The following is a 20,746-nucleotide window of genomic DNA, read 5'->3' as shown; positions in this document are numbered from 1 at the left end:
CACTTTTTCATTCTCATACCGTTATAATGCCATTTTAGCTATCCACTTTCATTTTCATACTCTCATAATGTAGAAATGCTCACTCATCTTTTTGCATAATCACATTCATTTAGCATAGCATTTTGTATCACATCTTGCTTAGTTTTCATCTTTTCATTCACTATCATGGAGCACAATCGAGTATCTATAGCAAGCACACATCAAATCAAGAGACAATCAAATCGAAGGAGGAATACAGAGTTTGCATTTTAATTACTTTTTATCTTCTTTATCTTCTTTTCTTTCTTCTTCAATGTCCTATTCTTGAGTGTGGTTGAAATATGTGTTTGTTAATTGTTTAGTTTATCTTCTCAATAGCTTATATTCACATTTTTTTGCATATATTTCTGGCACGCCCAATGGGACCCACTTCACAGGTCCATCTCATGTTTTTTGTTATTTTTGTGTGTTGTATTGCAAATTTTTGACAGTTGCAGGTGAAATCATGAGAGTACAGGTGGATTTCCACCTCGACGGAAATCTATTTCATCTGAATTTCAATTTCTAGAAATAGAAAGATTTCTTTGCGAAGTGGCATGAATGCACTATGTTTTTATTTTTTATCATTTTCTCAAATTTAAATTTTCTTAGCTTGTTGGTAACTTGCTAATGTTTGTTGTTTGATTGGGTTTTGCTAACATTTGTGCAGTTGCATTGCTTATTGAAGACCCCATACTTTAAACTCCAACTTGTTTGTTATAGAACCACTAAAGAGGGGTGCCAATTTATTTATTTATTTTTTTTGGAGGGGGGGGGGGGTTAAAATGAGTCATGCATTTTCTTGTAGTTAGCAAACACCTCAATTTCATAAGGGAATGAACCCTTGTCTTTCATGTCTAAAAAGATTATGCATGTAGAGTGGCCCTACTATTAACAGACACTATCCTCTCCCTTGGCTCTCGTGATCTTGGGTGCAAGAGAAAAGTGTTAACAACGCTCGACTTTTACTTTTTAGGTAGAAGGACCTGCCTCCCGAGTAGCCAATAAGGCCAGGTGAGAGGGAATGACCCAAATGGTACTCTTTTGGTCCGCTATATAAAATATTCATGATTTTGGCGAAAGCCATAATCAACTGGTGCCGTTGTGTTATACCGATGGTTTCCATCAGTATCTACATGAAAATGCCTTGGTGGTCTTGACAAAAGTCAAAATCCCTGGTGCTTGTTTGGCAGATGCATAAAAACCCGTGTTCTACAGGTTGAGATATCTCTTAAATGAGCTAGCCACTGCATGTATAACCACCAGATTTACCCCGAAAGTACCTCCACTAAGAACCAAATTATTTTTAGTTACCAAAAACCTTCTACTTATTGACTTAGATGTTGTGATATGTCCATACCGAAGAAACCCCTCATGTACCCTTCAACTTGAGATAGTAAATTTCTCAAGATTTTTGGGTCCTTAGAAATTCGAAGCTTGGCATGCTTGAGAAGTGTGTGCCATGGAGTGGAGCCAATGCTACCAAGGTTTTATCTATCCAATTGAATGTGGTATTTTGGGCAAGGGGATTCAACAAGTATTGTCCTTTGCCAACCTAGGAAGTACATGATCGTTCATGATTTTATCATACTTGTGTGTTGTTGTGTTTGTGTCACAAATAATATTTTGACAAAATTAGTCTAAGATGTCAAACATCACATTTCACCTAGTCATATTCATTACTATCCTTAGTCGGGTTCGATCCTTATTGTATCATTGTGTTGCTAAAACTTTGTCTTCAATTGGCCCTATTGTTGCTCAAGTTTGGTGTCAGATCTTTTTAGTGTCATCATTATCATCTCCCAGAGTCTCGGTTTTCAATTGACACTTTAATCACCTTAGTTTTGAATCGTCATCTTGGTCATAATTTTGATTTTGTGTTGATACTATCATTAGTTTACATCCTTTGTCAGCTTGTGTTATCACCATCTTATCATTGTCATGCTTTATTCTTAAAGTTAGGGATTGATCTTTCAATTATCAAATCTTTAGTTCAAACTAACAGTTTTACAAGTTCATCAAATCAAATCGAATCTTTTTATCGTTTTTGGTCTCACATCCAAAATTGTACATTTGCATCTTAGCAACTATTGTCACTAGCTCTTTTGACTATATGGAGTTTAGAGCTTAGTTTACATCATTGTGGCCTTGTTACTTCGAGCCAGAGGTCTAGTCCATAATTTATCTTGTTACTTGAGTGTTTCCTCTTGAGTAGCTTTGAAAATTTCGTCGTTCAAATCAGATTTGTCCATTTGCAATTTGAGTACCAAAATTATCCTAATCAATCATCTTGTTTATCCTTTTGTTGATCAATCAATTAATCCAAATCTTTGACTTTAGCTTAGTTCATGCCCGCCACCACTTGATCTTGGTCTAGACAAGTGATGGAACAACAATATTCCCAATTAGGAGTAGGGACATCCGATCTACAACTGAATCTTGATTTGGGCGTTAACCCCACTGTACCAAAAAGTGTCCCTGTCAGTTTTGATCCACTTAATCCCATTGTCACTAAAGAAACTATGGTTAATCAACCAGATGAGACTGATGTTTCAACTAATCCTCTTGATTGATTTCTTTCCAATCCAGACAATGCTCAAATGGTTGATGAAATAATTGAAAAACACAAACATCTAATCTTTTCTCACATGGTTCCCTAAGGTATGACCATTGCATCATCTAATACACCTGTAACTGCTAATCCTCCAGGTCCATCTCAACAACAAATATCATTACAACAAACCTTGTCAGTTCCACCCATAGTCCAAGTTTCAGAAACACCACCACACCAAAATATCTCACCTACATCTATGGAATTACCACCTTTGGACATGATGGCCAACCATTATCAACCTTTTTATGATGCTCTATCAGGTCCTACGCTATCTTCAACCTTAGGAGGAGTTATCTATAATGCACCCACTAATGTACCATCTACGCAACTTACTACTTCAATGCCTATGGTTGCTCAAATACCCACGACTTCTAGCATAGTGCATACAACTCCTTTCATTAATCCAGTCATGAGACCATTGAACTTATCCTCTACACAAACATCCCCTTGGACCACAAGAATGACATGCTACCCTCTACCATCTGTTACACAGGCCATGACTGGGAGCATGAATTATGTAGCACCAATTTCATCTGTGTCCCTGCCTGTACAATCTCTATCACAGATTGTCAGTACACCTCAACATCAACCTCAAGTAATTGCACCACTTATTGTTTCACAACTATGATTCAGTTACTTGCAAGCACCATCTTCATCGTATATTCTTCCAAATGTGCAATAATTGCCAGGTGGTGTTTCTCAAACTCTTTCATCATATAGTATGCAACAACCAAGTGTATCTCATCTAAGATATGTTGGAACTAGTTATTGATGGGCAAGGTCATTGATGTCACAACTTGCATCATTTCAATTCTTTTATCATTGACTCGGGGTGTGTTTGGAAGTTGTCTGCGATAAGGATAGTCTCAATTGTGGGGGGTTGTGCACTATAGAACAATGACTGAGATTAGATCATGCTCCGTCAGGAGCTGTCAAGATCTATCTAGAGCTATTCCTGAGATTGCAATTTGAGAACTTACAAACTTTTCCAAGGACAAAACTATGAAAATTAATGGATCTAAAAAGAATTCGAGTCTGATACCAATGATCTGAACATCATAGAATTAAAGATCTTAACCATGGAATTTCCTAATCTTAAGCTTAAACAACTTTTATCTTTTTACAAAATCAAATCTATCATTAAGTGCTAAAAAGAATCCTAATGTACGTTTATTGAAAAGGAAATCTAATTTACGCCCGCAAAAAATGAACCTAAATTATAATGCAGAATTGAAATCTAATTTAAACAACAAGAAAGCAACTAATTCCATGATTTAGTCCCAACAAAGTTTTTTTTTCTTTTCTTAGTACCAAATTCTTCATCTTATTAAAAACAAAAAATTGCATTCATTTATTGTAAAAAAAACTAACTAACTAACAACTGAAGATTAAAATATCTATGCATTTATCAAGTCAAGATCTAAATGAAATGAAACAATTACAGCTTAACACTTTATTCTAATCAAGACAATTTATTAAAGATTCTGAATAATATGAAATAAATTTCAATGAATGAAATCAAACATAAAAGAGAAACAACATAAGGATCACCTCCCTTCGGTTGAGCAGGCTTTTCTCTCCCTCTAGTGGTATCCTCAATACACAAATTCTTAGATGAACTTGCTGATTTTCATTGAAATTTACTTCCAATAGGAAGTGAAAATAGAATTGCTGGTTACAATGTGAAGCTTTGCTATTGAATAACTTACTGATTGATTTTCCTATTACGTACTACATGACTCGACAAGATATTTATAGATATCCATTTATTCATTTCAAATCATGTTACTTGCTTAAAACAGAGTAACAACTACACCATAACTGAAAGAAAACTTAATTATCGAACAAATAAACTTTAAAATGAAGTTAATGCTTCAAAGACAGCTGATGGAATAAACATAGAGAAGATCAAGAGGATCTTCAATCTGCAGCATCCCAAAATCCATCATCAAACAGGTGGTAGTTGAACTGGAGTTAACTGATTTAGCTTGCTTGTCCCACAAAATATATTCAAAAATACATTTATGACAACAAAACAAAACAAAGCAACATATTTCTGATTAACACGACATTCATATTTGCAATTTTAATCAAAAAGTGAAATATTTAACAATAAGATACTATTTCTAATATTACTTCTAATATGCAGAGTATAATAGCAAAAATGGATAAACATGCAAGTAATAAGGACTCCACCAGGAATATTAGTTCACGGATAATTAAAAGTTTTAAAACATAAAGTATGATTTAGAATGTCACGACTAACCCTCATCAGTTATCTGCAAGGTAGTGTTCCTCAAATTCAACAACCTCAAAATGTGTAGTATCAACAACAATACCTTCCTTCACAAAAGAATGTGGCTACTTATTCACAACCACCTCAAATTCAACAACAACAACCATTTCAATATCAACAACAACAAATGCCTTCGACTCAACAAAATGTTCCAATTTATCAAAACATGGCAGGCTATCAATATCCACAACAACAACCAAGTTACATTCGTCCATCACACATGGCATATCAAACACCATTTTACCAACGAACAACACCTTCCCCTAAGCCATTTCTTATCAATACTAAATAGGAGGAGATGAAGGCGGCTCTCAAAACCTTACAAGATAGTAATTCTGAGAAGGTTTCTAAATTTGATTATCTTTGTCCATATCTGTTTGATAAGTCAATAATATCAATGCCATTTCCCAAATACTTTGAAACACCAAAATTCACTAAATATCAGGGAAAAGGTGATCCATGTCATCACACCAGGGAATTCTACATGGCTTGTCAAGAAGTTGTATATTGTGATAATTATCTTCTTCGACTCTTCCATAAGAGTCTTAGTGGCCCATCTCTAGAATGGTTTTCCAAATTGCCATTTGGTGTCATCACTATATTCGTAGACTTATCAGAAATTTTTGTGGCCCATTATCATTACAATGTGGAGAAAGACATTTCTATGCTTGAAAATTGTCAAACCAAGTAGAAAGGAGGTGAGAGTCTTTTGGATTACATTCAAAGATGGAGGGCTCTCACTCATTGTCTCCCCTACATAGTACCTGATACCCAATTGGTTCCTATATTTATTAGTAATCTACACCCAAAGCTTTCATATCACATTCACTTAAACTGTACAACTACTTTCAAAGATACCATGTCTAAAGGATCATCAATATAACAAGCCTTAATTGATGAAGAAATCATTAAGATTTACAAAGAATCTTCTGATAAGCCAAGTGGTGATAGACAAAGATATTGGAACAAAAACAAGAATGTAGTAGGAGATGGTGTTATTGATTCCAAGATGATTTAAATGGTTGTGGCTGCTAAATCACCACCTACACAAGCATACTCCAATCAACAATCATATACCAATCCATCATCAACAATACATGTCAACTCGCCACCTCAAATTTATCATAATCCTCATTTCTCAAACATAGACATCAAATGTGAAAACTAATTTTACCAATTCTATCACTATTTCTAAAGCTCCTTCTCGACAAGCAACTTATAACAATCCAAGATGTCAGTTTACACCTATGGGAGAACCCTTGGATGTGATTTTCAAACACATGGAGCAACATAATATGGTCATTTATCCACAAACAATACCATTTGATGAGTCTAAACCCAAGCCTGATTGGTATAAGGAAAATGAATATTGTTCTTATCATCATGTCAAGGGTCATGCAATGAACAAGTGCATGAAGCTTAAACATCTAGTCCAAGATCTTTTTGAACAAGAAAAAAATGATGTTGATCCTACCATTGGAAAGTCACCCAATGTGAATTTAGGCATGTATAAAGATGCTCTTCCCAAGCATCAAGGAGAGGCTAGCACATCAAATACAAGTCAGTCTCATACAACCAATAACGTTAACTATAACAAGGTCCCATTTAATTATGGTCCTATGGTAGGTTGTATTACTCAGGTAGAGGAGCAAGTCAATATGATTCGTGTTAAAGGAGTTGATACTCAATCTGTCGCAACCACTAGAAGAGTTCGCATGACAGTTCTTGGAGCTCCACCTCCTAATCCACCTCAAGTGCCTGTGTCAACACAATACAACATTCTTGAGCACTTAGGGAAGACCCTTGCACAAATCTCCATTTTAGACTTGTTAAAAGTTTCACCTACCCACTACGAAATTCTTAACCGTGCACTACAAGAAATTCATGTGCTTAGCAACATAGATCCAACACATTTTCAAACTTTGGTTTTGCATTTATCTACCACATACCATCTTAGCTTTACCCAATCTGATGCCATGGTTCCCGATCCTAATCATATTCATCCACTTAATATCGAAGTCGTTATCAAGCATTACAAAGTAAAGCGAGTCCTTATTGATAATGGTTCTGCCCTAAATCTTTGTACTTTGAAATTTGTCACACAAGTAGGGTATTTTGTCATGGATTTGCATAATAAATGTATCACTATCAAAGCATATGATAATGCAAAGAGAAGCTCAATGGGGATGATTAATTCTCCAATTTAGTTGGGCCCAACAACATAAGATACTCTTTTCCATGTCATTGATCTTGATCTCTCATTCAATATCCTCCTTGGTCACCCATGGATCCATGCCATGCAATCTATCCCTTCCACTTACCATCGGTGCCTCAAATCCCCATTCTAAGGATGCGAAATCACTATTTGTGGAAACACTCAACCCTTTGAGTACTATCATTCCCTTGAGGCTTCATCTCCATACTCTCATCATTGCCCCAGCACCAACATGGGAGCTTCATCTGCCAGTCCATCTTCCTCATATGTTGACCTTGATGCCATATTGACTGTTGCCAAGGAGAAAAATTCTATCTCATCCTCCTTTTCCCAACTCAAGATGAATGACGTTGGTTGTGGTGACTACACCCTAAAAGGCACTTTCACAGTAGGTTCCCTACCTCTAGATACACATGCTCACGACAAGGCTACCAAGGAGCAGAAGAAGAAAAAACCTATGGCCCGACAATGTCGCTCCACCACATTTCAACCTCAAGGTGAACTTAACCACAAGATCATAGAAGGAGATATTAACCAATGGCTCTACAAAGATATTCCCATAGATAATGACACTCACCTCAAACACCTCAAAGATAAATACCCGACTGCTCATAAATGGGCCACTCAAAAATGGAATTACCAAGGTGGTGGAATAGGCCAAGAAGAACAAGGTATGAAAGGACCTATTGAGCTAGTTCCTACTATTTTCCATCAAGGGATTGGTTTTGGACATTCCTCTCATGAAGCCTCAAGTTTGGCTGGCACTTTTCGAAACAACGAAAAACATCTCGATTGATATCGAAAACATGCTAGAGAAGGTTGTCAAACAAGTGTACGATGATATAGATTATTTCTCAACCTTTGGCACCTCCCATCTCTTTGACACATCTATCCTCCTAATTGACCTTCCCCTTCACCACCCTGAACTCATTGATTGGGGCCAAACCGTTGCACACCTAGACACATTACAAAATGATATAGCGCTCCTATAATTTCTGGGGGCAATTGAGTGTGCACCTTAGTACCATCCTTAGCAGAACATAGTGTACAAGGTAGATCCTCAAGGATACTTTGGGGAAGAGGGAATCCTTAACCGCAAAAGTTAAAAAGAATCAAAAGATCAAGAGTTTACAGGTGAAAACCTTTCTAAGGCAACTATAGATTCCAAAAAAGTAAAAATAAAGGGTGTATATTCTGGTGAAAACCTCTCTGAGACGCTAGAAGATGAGGATTCCCCTCTTCCTCTCATTGACATACAGATTCCTGATAAGTCCCCAATCCTCATTGATGAGACCAAAGAAGTTAATTTGGGAATTGCAAAGAATCCTAGAATTACTTATGTGGTAGCATATTTATCAAATGAAGAGTTCCAAGTATTTTTTCAAATCCTCCATAAATGGCCTATTAACTTCACATGGTCATATGCAGACATGCCATGGATTTATCCTGAACTTGTTGTACATCATCTAGCCATTAACCCAAATGTTAAACTTGTCAAGCAAAATCTATGAAAGATGCATCCTTGGATTGCATTATTGGTCAAAGCAAAATTAGAAAAATTGTTAGAGGTCAAGTTCATCCAACCAATTGATTGTTCAGAGTGGATTTCTAACATGGTACCTATTTCTAAACCCAATGGATCTATTAGAGTTTGTACGGATTTTAGAGATCTTAACAAAGCATGTCCCAAAGATGATTTTCCACTTCCCAACATCGATATCTTAGTTGATTTAACAACGAGACATGAAATGCTTTCTCTCATGAATGGTTTCTCAGGTTACAACTAGATAAAAATTGCAGAGAATGATCAATATAAAATGACGTTTATTGCTCCCTGGGGTACCTTTTGTTATCATGTCATGCCCTTTGGTCTTAAGAATGTAGGTGCCACATATCAATGCGCCATGAAAATAATATTCCATGTTCTCATGCATAAGATACTGGAGGATTATGTAGATGACATCCTAGGAAAATAAAAAATCAGAGTAGAAAATCCAACCATTCTTGAACAGATTTTTGAACATCAAGCTAAGTACAAGTTAGGCCTGAATCCCAAGAAGTGTGTGTTTGGAGTTACATCAGGTAAACTTTTAGGTTTCATAGTTTCCAAGCATGGTATAGAATTTGATCCTAAGAAAGTCATGGCAATCCTAGAAATGCCTCCTCCTAAAATATTGAAGAATCTAGGTAGTCTCCAAGGAAAACTACAGTCCGTCCGACGCTTCATCGCCCAATTGGAAGATAAGTGTCAAAATTTTACTCACCTTCTCAGAAAAGGTGTTGAGTTTAAATGGGACACCCAATGCTAGAAAACATTTAATAAGATAAAGGAATATGTGGCTCATTCCCTAGTTCTAATGCCACCCATTCCAGCCCATCCTTTGCTTTTATACATTTCAATTACTTGAACAATTGTGGGGGAACTTCTTGCCCAACATGATGATCAACGAAAGGAAAGAGAAATCTAGTACATCAGTCAAACCTTGGTCAGATATGAGCTAAAATATGAAATCCAATGGAAAAAGCATGTCTTGTTGTTGTCTTTTGTTCCCAAAAACTGTGAGACTACATGCTAAGTCATACAGTGAAGCTCATCTGTAAGATTGATCCTCTCAATTATATTCTCTCCAAGATGACCCTAATAGGATGCATGGACAAATGGGTTATGTTGCTCAGCGAGTTTAATATCCAATATGTAGATAGAAAATCCATCAAGGGGCAAGTCATTGCCGATCAATTAGCGGAAACACCATTGCTCGATGTTCATCCATTAACTACATAATTTTCTGATGAGTATGTTGGTTATGTTACTACACAACCCCCTTGGAAGCCTACTTTGATGGCTCATATACACAAAAGGAAGCAAGGGAAGGATTCCTATTTTCCACTCCTCAAGGTAACCTCATCCCCAAGTCCTTCAAGTTGTCCTTCCCATGTACCAACAATATCATTGAATATGAAGGATTGATCACTGGTTTAAAGACAACTATTCAGTGGAATATCTCGGATCTCTTGGTTTATGGAGACTCACAACTCATCATATGCCAAATAAATGATGAATATCAAACCAAGGATGACAAACTCATGGCCTAAAAAATAATGGTAGATGATCTTAAGCAAAATTTCTAGAGTATCATCTTTGAACAGATTCCTCAAGCCTAGAATAAAGCAGCTGATGCAATGGCTACTATCGGGTCATGTCTTCATATTGAATCAGATAGCCCAAGGTATGAGTTTTTAGTTGAGCAACTTCTAAAACTAGCATTTGAGACCTCACACACAGAAATGGTGTGCAACATCATTGGACCCCAATCACCCTATTACCATGCCATTCATGCCTATCTTAAAGATGGTACCCTTCCGCCTAATATATCTCATAATGAGCATTGAAACCTTATTTGTCGTTGTGCGTGATTCACCATTATAGGAGACACTCTATATTGTCATGGCTACCATGACATCCCATCTAGATGTTTAGATTCAGATGAGGCTAATCTTGCGATGAAATAAGTGCACATTGAAACTTATGGTGCTCATATGAATGGATATGTTCTTGCCGGACAACTCTTAAGGGATATTATTGGCCCACCATGGAACATGACTATTGTGAATTTGTCAAGAAATGTGTGCCTTTCCAACGACATGGGGATTTGATCTATGTTCCAAATTAGGCTTTGCAACCCATTGCAACACCATGGCATTTTTTGACATGGGGCCTTGACCTTATTGGTAAGATCCATTCCCCTTCCTCAAATGGACATAAGTTTATCATTCCCACAATAGAATATTTCACCAAGTGGATGGAAGCCATTCCTCTCACCCTCACTACTGGTGTCCAAGTGTCCAATTTTATCCTGTACCGTGTTGGTTCCCTAGATTGCACACGGTGGGGGTTTTACAATACCGCAGGGGCAGGAACCAAGTTGGGCCCTCAAATCATGCGCGGAGAGGCCAACTCCAAACTATTTTAGAGATACTCAGGGACTTGGACCAACATATGACAAGTATTATTCTAACCCTTCTTCACTTTGGGCTCTGCGAAACCCGGGAGGGTGATCCCTTAATGCTCCTGCAATCACCGCACCACACTTGTAGACGATATTAAAATAAAGCAGAAGGTCTCACTCCTAAAAGGGGATCAACAAAGAGGGAGAATTATATAGAGTGGCTAGCTCTCGGTGATCCGCAACCTACTTTGGAGTGTGAGACAACTTTTGACAAGCAGTGACATATATAAAAATGAAAAGATATTATGATATTATCGATTTACAACAAGTTGTCAATGAGCTATGAGTAAAGAAATGTTACTAGAAATAACTAAATCCATGATTAGTGTCTTATCCATTGGGCAACTAAAATTGTAAAACATAAGATGAAATATAACAGAACAAAGCATTAATCTAATAGCTGGAGATCTTAAGATAACACTACCTTACAATGCATCTCATCTATTTGTCCCAACCCAAAATACTTATCAGAATCCATATATAAGCCCCATCAATCTGCATATCCTATCCTAGAAATTTAACCGACCCCTTATATTAGAGCATAAGATAGAAAATGCATACATCACAACAATGCAACAAATGAGAAAAACCCTTGATCTTACTCATTCAAAACATAACAGAGTTACACACTGGAGAAAATGAATTTGAAATATGCTTGCATAAATTTAATAAGCTATTTTTCTATTACAAATTATCTTACATATAACTCCTTCAAGAACCTGAAACAAAATAAGACACAAGACCCATTTTATTTTCTCTGCAAATTCCTATTACAGCCTACTCATTTCACCTAGATTTACTATACATGACTAGTGTAGGAGCACCTGAGGTTTCTTAGTGAGCTTCTAATTTTTGGTGTGATTGATCCTAATTGGGTCAATGGTTGGATAAAGGACTATTGAAGAGTCCAAGAGTGTGTTTTGAGTTGTTTTGGAGTTTGCTTGTCCTTAAACTTAGCTTATTTACTCAGTTTTGGCCTATGTGCCTTTGTAAGCCTTAAATGGTGCCACATAGAAAAATGTTGTAAAAATACTTATAAGGCCTCATAAGGATTTTATAGATGTTTATTTAATGTTAGGATATTATCCTAGGGGGTCAAGAGTGTGAAGATTTGCAATATTTGTCAAAATGCATTGTAGTGAAAAAGTTGTCATGGTGACTTGACAATATTTTGCAAAAATGTAAGCAATTTTGACAAAATGCTCAAATCGGTAGTTAGAGGTCTGATTGATGGTTGGTTTTGATTGAGTAGGAATATATAAGGCCTCTCAAAACATTTTAAAAGAGTGGGAATTTCCAAAGATTGAATTTTGAATAGCAACTTGAGGCAATTTCCAGATTTTTCACTAAAATTGTCAAATTGCTTATGGCAGTCCGTACTAAGTGAATTGATTTCCATACTGTTATTTCATGGATGCTTAGCCTATGTTTTTATGGTTCTTAACAATTACTTATGTCCTTTCATTGTGTAGGTTTAGTTGGTGTATAGAAATTCTTTCTTGTTTTCACTGCTCTCGGTTTGAGCAAAGCGGTTAAGGCCCTAGAAATGGCTCCAACTTGAATTCCCATTGTGTTTTCTCTATGGAACTTTGGATTTGAGTAATGGAGTCTATTTATAGTGTATATACAAAGTTTCATGACCCGAAAGTTGCATTTGGACATTTTAAAAGCATGTCCTAGGCGAGCTCTGCCATAGCCTAGCTAGGATCATGACTGCTCTTTTCATCATTTCTTGTAGGGGAGATCAAATATTATAGTTCCAAGTGATTGGAATAGAAATTGGATGTTATGCAGAGCCACAATGTGAGTATGGAGGTTTGACAGGGTGTGGAGATCAACAAACCCCATTGGTAAAAGCACACAAACCTAAAACCCTTCAAAATCGCCATTTGGGGGGTCGTACTTGTACAAACATATCAGATCACCTCATCTCCAAAATTGTGAAGAGTGTCCAAATAGGTATCCCGATCACAAAAGCTTATGAGGGGTCATTTGGAAGTTTTTAGAGCAAAAGAGCTAAAACCGTGACAGGAGGGCTAAAAGGGGCTCATAGGGCTACAAGGCCTAAAATATAGGAATCATGAAGGCGATAAGGAAATGAAAGGGAACAAAATCTAAAACCACATGAAGGGAGTTGACAAACCATCTCAGACCCCTCCTAATCCCATGCAAGTGAATATTAATGAATTAGACATGTTGGTGGTTGAACTTACTCAAGTGAGTTCTAGCCTTGGATTTGAGTAATTGGAGCAAACATGTTGGTAGAGGGTTCTCCAAAGGAGTTTAGGTGTTAGAATTGATTCAAGAGGAGAGTAGGGAAATAGACAAACAAGGAATCCCACAATAACACCTTTTTTCTAACCTACAAACTAAATTGCAACTCTTTTGTGAGAATCTCCCTATCAAAGTGGTATCAGAGCCCAATAAGACTTGGGAAAGAACTAGTTTATGTCAGAGGTTGAATCAGTGGGCGAAAATAGTTTCAGTATGGTGACTAATGCACAGTTAGCCAAAAGGGTAGAAGACTAAGAGGAAGAGAATAGGATCCTTAGGGAAAAGTTGCAACGATTGGAGAATAAACTAGGTGAAGTAGAAGACAAAACTGAGAAGCTGACTATCAAAGTCAATGAAGAAAAGGGTAAAGAAGTGGTGGAAGAGGATGACACACCTGAACCAGATCCTATTTTTCCAGAAAAACCTTTCCTAAGAGCCATCAAAGCATTAGGGGGTAAGTCCCTAGAAGGAGTGCCACTTTTTTGTGGAAAAATGGAACCAAAAGTAGTTATGGAGTGGATTGAAGGTTTAGAGAATCACTTTGAGTGTGATAGAATTAGTGAAGCCCAAAAGGTGAAGGTAGCCAAATATAAATTGAGAGGAAAAACCTTGACTTGGTGGAATTTCATCCAAGAGGAGAGACAAAAGGAGGGAAATAACCCAATTTCCACTTGGAAAGGAATGTTAGCCAAGGTGAGAGAAGCCTATATCCCTGAAGACTATGAGATCCAACTACATGAAAAGAGACAGAATTTGAGACAAAGAGAACTAGATGCGAGCAACTACACTGAATAATTTCAGAAGTTGTGTTTGAGATCCAAGGTGGTAGAAGATGAAAGCATCAAGGTTGTTAGGTACTTGAATGGTTTGCGGTGGAATATCCAAGAAGAGTTAAGTTTGTTGTGTCCTAGTACTACCCACAAGTGCTATCAATTGGCACTCCAGGTGGAAGAGAAGAGTAAAAAGAAACAAGAGCAAAGTAATAGAGGTAGAGGTAGGGGAAGAGATGGCAGAGGTTATAGAGGTGGTTATGGTGGAAGGGGTGTAGAACAAATATCCCAAGGGGAATCCAAGTAGGTAGAGAAAAGTGGGGATTCCAATAGAAAAAAAAATTGAGGAAGGGGATCTAGCAACTCTAGTAGAGGAAGGTTTAGTGGATCAGGAAGAGGGTCCTATTTCTCCACAATGAAGTTCTACAACTATCATCAACTTGGGCACCCGACCTATAGATTCCCAGAGAAGTCTTCTTTATCCCAATGAGGTGAAAGGAGAGTCAGTTATATCCAAGAGGATGCAACAAGTGCGAAGACACCAAAGGTGAGCTTAGAATTTGAGGTTGGAGAGAACCTCATGATAAGAAGAGTTTTCATCATAGAATGGGTAAAGGAGGAACCTAGTCAAAGAAGATCCTTGTTTAGGATAAAGTGCAAGATCATGGGTAAAGTGGTGGATTCAGGATCCACTAACAACATAGTGTCAGAAGAAGCAGTAAGCAAACTCAAATTACAAAGAATCCCACATAGTGATCCTTATAGGGTTACTTGGCTCAACAAGGGGCAACATGTTTTGGGGAATGAGAGAACTTGGGTGGAGTTCACCATAGGAGGCTATAAAGACAATATTTTGTGTGACATCTTGCTAATGGATGCATGCCACCTACTCCTAGGTAGGCCTTGGCAATTTGATAGAAAAGAAATACACCATGGAGAAAAGAACTCCTATACCTTTTCAAAAGATGGAGTTACTTATAAAATTTAGTCCATAGGAGATGAAGAAGAGAGAAAATGTAAATGTTCAAATGTGCTACTAGTTGGTGAGAAGGAGTTCATGAACACTCTTAAAGAAGGAGAAGGAGTGGGGTTTGCACTTGTTGTGAAACCAAAAGAGGAAAAGAAGGACAAGAAAGTTTGTATTCTTGATGAAGTGCAAAAAATACTCAATCGGTTTAAGGAGATTATAAGTGATGGAACACCTGCTACCTTGCCTCCTCAATGAGCCATAAGTCATCAGATTGACTTTATACCCAAAGCCTCATTGCCTAATAAAGAAGCCTACAAAATGACACCAGAGCAGAATAAAGAAGTGGCTAACCAAATCCAAGAACTTTTGGATAATGGTCTGATAAGAAAGAGTATCAGCCCATGTGCAGTTCCCACCATTTTGGCACCTAAGAAGGGAGGTACTTGGAGACTTTGTATTGATTCAAGAGCCATCAACCGGATTACAATTAGATATAGATTTCCTATTCCAAGAATTGAAGATTTGATGGATTATTTAGGGGGTGCTAAGTATTTCACCAAGATAGACCTCAAGAGTGGCTATCACCAAATCCGAATCAAGTAGGGAGATGAGTGGAAGAGGTCTTTATGAATGGCTTGTTATACCATTTGGACTTACAAATGCCCCTAGCACATTCATGAGGCTCATGAATGAGGTGCTCAAAGATTATATTGGTAAATTTGTTGTTGTTTATCTAGATGACATCTTGATTTTTAGTAAATTTAAAGAAGAACATCTTAGGCATATAGAGATTGTATTGAAGAAATTATGTGATGAGCAACTAACTATCAATTTGGAGAAATGTGAGTTCATGAAACATGAGTTGGTATGTCTTGGGTTTGTAATCTCAAGTGGGGATTTGAAGATGGATACCTCAAAGGTGGAAGCAATAATCAGTTGGCCTACACCTCAAACAACAAGTGAAGTGAGGAGTTTTCATGGTTTGGCTTAGTTTTATAGGAAGTTCATCAGAGGGTTCAGTGAGATATGTGTACCTATGCTTGATACAATCAAAGGAGGTGTAAAGACTAAGTTTTAATGGATGAAAGAGGCACATAAAGGATTTGAACTCTTGAAGACAAGGGTGGCTACTCAACTTGTCCTTGTTCTTCCAAGCTTTCTCAAACTCTTCACCATTGAATGTGATGCAAGCAACATAGCAGTTGGAGCAGTCCTAAGCCAAGATAATAGATCGATTGCATTAGTAAGTGAAAAGCTCAATGAAGCCAAGAAAAGGTAATCTTCTGTATGATTTAGAATTATATGCACTTGTTAAATCACTTATAAAATGGAGGCATTACTTATTGCCTAAAGAATTTATGGTTTATACTGATAATCAAGATCTTAGTTTCCTCAACTCCCAAGAAAAGTTGAATCATAGGCATATCAAATGGGTAGAGTACTTGCAATCTTATACTTTTACCATTAAGCATAAGAAAGGTCAATGTAATAAGGTTGCTGATGCATTAAGTAGAAGGTTACTAACGGTTCAAGAAGTGCAGCTCAAGAGCATTGGGGTTGATAGTTTCAAAGGGCTATATCAAGATGATGAATATTTTGCTGACATCTACAAGGTTTGCCAAGAGTTTAGAAATCATTTTCATAGTGAATATGCAGATTTTACTTTGCAAGATGGTCTTTTATTTAAAGGAGGACAACTTTGTGTGCCAAGAGGGTCCATGAGAGAGAATTTGATACAAGAGAAGTACAATGGTTTCTTAAGTGGTCATTTTGGGTTGAATAAAACCTTGGAACTTGTTCAAAGGTTTTATTATTGGCCAAAGATTCAAAGGGATATCAGAAAATATGTTGAGCAATGTGTTGTTTGTCAAAGGGCAAAGGGAAAATCTTCCAATGTTGGACTCTATCAGCCGTTACCTATCCCAAACCGGTGATGGGAGTGTGTAAGTATGGATTTTATTGTTGGTTTACCCAAGACCAAAACTGGATTTGATAACATGAACGTTGTAGTAGATAGATTCAGTAAAATGGCCCATTTTATTCCATGTAAGGTGACTCATGATGCTAGTCATATTGCTCATTTATTTTTCAAAGAGGTTATTAGGATTCATTGTTTGCCAACCAACATAGTGTTAGATAGAGATACCAAGTTCATTGGTCATTTTTGGAAAAATTTATGGCAGCGATTGAGTACTAACTTGTCTTTTAGCTCATCATACCATCCCCAAATCGATGGCCAAACAAAGGTGGTAAATAGGACACTTGGGAACCTTCTCAAATGTTTGAAAAAGGAGTATGGGAAAGCTTGGGATCAGATAATCCATCAAGCTGAATTTGCTTATAATGATAGTGTGAATAGATCAACCGACAAGAGTCATTTTGAAGTAGTTTATGGGATTCATCCAAGAGGTGTGTTGGAGCTTAGAGACCTTGGAAGTATGGAGTAGAGGAGTGGACATGTTGTTGATATGACTCAGTCCATGAAGGAGATTCATGAGAAAGTTAGGCAAGTTTTACAAGAAAACTCTCAAAAAATCAAGGACAAAGTGGATGAAAAGAGGAAGAATATGAAATTTGTTGTTGGTGACTTAGTCATGGTCCACTTGAACAAAGAAAGGCTTCAAAAAGGTGTACCTAGAAAGCTTCAAATGAGAAGGATTGGACCTTGTAAGGTCTTGGCTAAGTATGGACAAAATGCTTACAATATTGATCTACCCAGGGACATAGATTTGTTTCCTATTTTCAATGTTACAGATTTGGTGCAGTACAAAGGCCCAATTCCAAAGGAGTACAATAGAGTTTCAGATGTATCTCAGTCACTTTCAGACTTGCCTTTGCCACCTCCAAACATGCTACAAGTTGAGAAGGTGTTGGATTCAAGGATTCTTAAGAAGACTAGGCATACCGCCTATATGGAGCATTTGGTTAAATGGAAAATCTTCTAGAATCTGAGGCCACTTGGGTACCTAAAGAATACTTCCCAAAGGCTGGCATTGACCCCTCTTTGTTTCCTTAAGGAGTCACTTGACTTCTTTCTCATTGAGGGAGTATGGTGCAGGAGCACCTGAGGTTTGTTAGTGAACTTCTAATTTTTGGTGTGATTAATCTTAATTGGGTCAATGGTTGGATAAAGGACTATTGAAGAGTGCAAGAGTGCATTTTGAGTTGTTTTGGAGTTTTCTTGTCCTTAAACTTAGCTTATTTACTCAGTTTTGGACTATGTGCCTTTGTAAGCCTTAAATGGCATCACATATAAAAATGTTGTAAAACTCCTTATAAGGCCTCATAAGGATTTTATAGATGTTTATTTAATGTTAGGATATCATCCTAGGGGGTCAGCAGTGTTAAGATTTGTAATATTTGTCAAAATGCATTGTAGTGAAAAAGTTATCATGGTGACTTGACAACTTTTTACAAAAATGTAAGCAATTTTGACAAAATGCTCAAATCGGTAGTTAGAGGTCTGATTGGTGGTTAGTTTTGATTGAGTAGGAATATATAAGGCCTCTAAAAATATTGTAAAAGAGTGGGAAGTTCCAAAGATTGAATTTTGAATAGCAACTTGAGGCAATTTCCAGATTTTTCACTAAAATTATCAAATTGCTTATTGCAGTCCGTACTAAATGAATTGATTTATGTACTGTTCTTTCATGGATGCTTAGCCTGTGTTATTGTGGTGCTTAAAAATTACTTGTGTCCTTTCATTGTGCAGTTTAGTTGGTGTATAGAAATTCTTTCTTGTTTTCACTGCTCTCGGTTTGAGCAAAGGGGTTAAGGCCCTAGAAATGGCTCCAAATTGAATTCCCATTGTGTTTTCTCTATGGCCCTTGGGATTCTGTGTACAATGTATATACAAAGTTTCATGACCTGGAAGTTACATTTGGACATTTTAAAAGCATGTCCTAGGTGAGCTCTGCCATAGCCCGACTAGGATCATGATTGCTCTTTTCATCATTTCTTGTAGGGGATATCAAATATTATAGTGCCAAGTGATTGGCATAGAATTGAATGTTATGCAGAGCCACATTGTGAGTATGGAGGTTTGACAGTGTGTGGAGATCAGCAAACCCCATTGGTAAAACTACACAAGCCTAAAACCCTTCAAAAGAGCCATTTTGGGGGCCACACCTATATGGACATATTAGACCACCTCATCTCCAAAATAGTGAAGAGTGTCCAAATGGGTATCTAGATCAAAAAAGCTTCTGGGGGGTCATTTGGAAGTTTTTAGAGTAAAAGAGCTAAAACCATGACAAGAGAGCTAAAAGGGGCTCATAGGGCTACAAGGCCTTAAATATAGGAATCATGAAGGTGATAAGGAAATGAAAGGGAAAAAACTCTAAAAACACATGAATGGAGTTGATCTCAGACCCCTCCTAATCCCCTTCAAGTGAAGAGTAATGAATTAGACATGTTGGTGGTTGAACAAGTACTCAAGTGAGTTCTAGCCTTAGATTTGAGTAACTGGAGAAAACATGTTGGTAGAGGGTTGTACAAAGGAGTTTAGGTGTTAGAATTGATTCAAGAGTAGAGTAGGTGTTTAATAAAAAAATAAGGAAGCCCACAATAACACCTTTTTTCTAACCTACAAACTAAATTGCAACTCTTTTGTGAGAATCTCCCTATTAATGACCAAGGGTTTGGATCCAAACTTGTGGACCGAATTTATTGACCCCCAAGACTTGTAACCAAATTTATCGACCTTTGTCTCATGGCCCTGAATTCCCTTTTATAGAAACAAGGGATAAAACAAGCTTCGAGCCAGAGGAGACACCTATCACAAGCTCATAAGACCGCTTGTGACTTTGTTACAAAAATAATCCTCACAGTCTCCCAAAAGACTGTCCACGCTGGCGTTCATGATGAAGTAGAACCAAAATTATTGGTAGAAACAAAATTTATTGAGCTATACCACCATCACCCCTAATGCTTCCAGATGGACCGTGAGATGCACCTTGATGCTCTACAAATTACTTCCCCTTTCAAAGAGGGTTTAAATCCCAACAAGAAGTAAAATGGCTCCTCCACTAAAAGAGGAGTTCAAGCCTTTATGCCCAGGATCAGAGAAAGTGGAAAGAGGATCTTGTAGAGTAACTTAATAGGAGAAGAAGGGGTCACAACTTGCATGTCAAAAATGACTGGCTGTCGCCTCCTCCCCACGTTTGTTCTGCTCTTTCTCCTCCGTGAGGTCCTTCCTAGAACCCTTTGTCAACGAGTGACAGAGGAGAGGCAGGGGATGCGTCATGTGGGGCTTGTTCTGATAAGAAATGGATTTCAAGCCTCCATCAACTATCCTCCCTACTTTCAAGACTCAATCGACTATAAGCATACTCACTCCCAAAGGAATTCCATCCGCTATCACAGAGCTCAGTGTAACTCCTAGCATGATACCGCTCAAAAATCATTTTCACCGTTTCAAAACCTTCTGAGAAAATAATGAATTTTCCCATTCTTTCTACCAATTGAAAACACCATCCAACTATATTTATAATGAAAATACCTTTCTTGGCGGTGTTCATGCATGGGAAAAATCATCATTCCAATGCTTGTTTACTCATCCTGCCAGCAAATGAATTCAAGAA

General features: G+C 37.4%; 1 protein-coding gene across 1 annotated transcript; it reads left to right on the top strand.

Moving 5' to 3' along the window:
- The first annotated feature begins 2,681 nt into the window (after window positions 1–2,681).
- LOC131038208 (uncharacterized) lies at window positions 2,682–3,260 on the top strand. Its single transcript, XM_057970561.2, has one exon. It carries the CDS (start codon window positions 2,682–2,684, stop codon window positions 3,258–3,260), a length of 579 nt encoding a protein of 192 aa, XP_057826544.2.
- The last annotated feature ends 17,486 nt before the right edge of the window (window positions 3,261–20,746 follow it).

The sequence above is a fragment of the Cryptomeria japonica genome, chromosome 10 (genome assembly GCF_030272615.1).
Source record: "Cryptomeria japonica chromosome 10, Sugi_1.0, whole genome shotgun sequence".
Taxonomy (NCBI): domain Eukaryota; kingdom Viridiplantae; phylum Streptophyta; class Pinopsida; order Cupressales; family Cupressaceae; genus Cryptomeria; species Cryptomeria japonica.
This window is presented reverse-complemented; position numbering and strand designations above follow the sequence as displayed.

What these genes read in the sequence shown, in the direction of transcription:
- LOC131038208 (XM_057970561.2), top strand. Translation starts at nt 2,682, where the DNA reads ATGACCATTGCATCATCTAATACACCTGTAACTGCTAATCCTCCAGGT.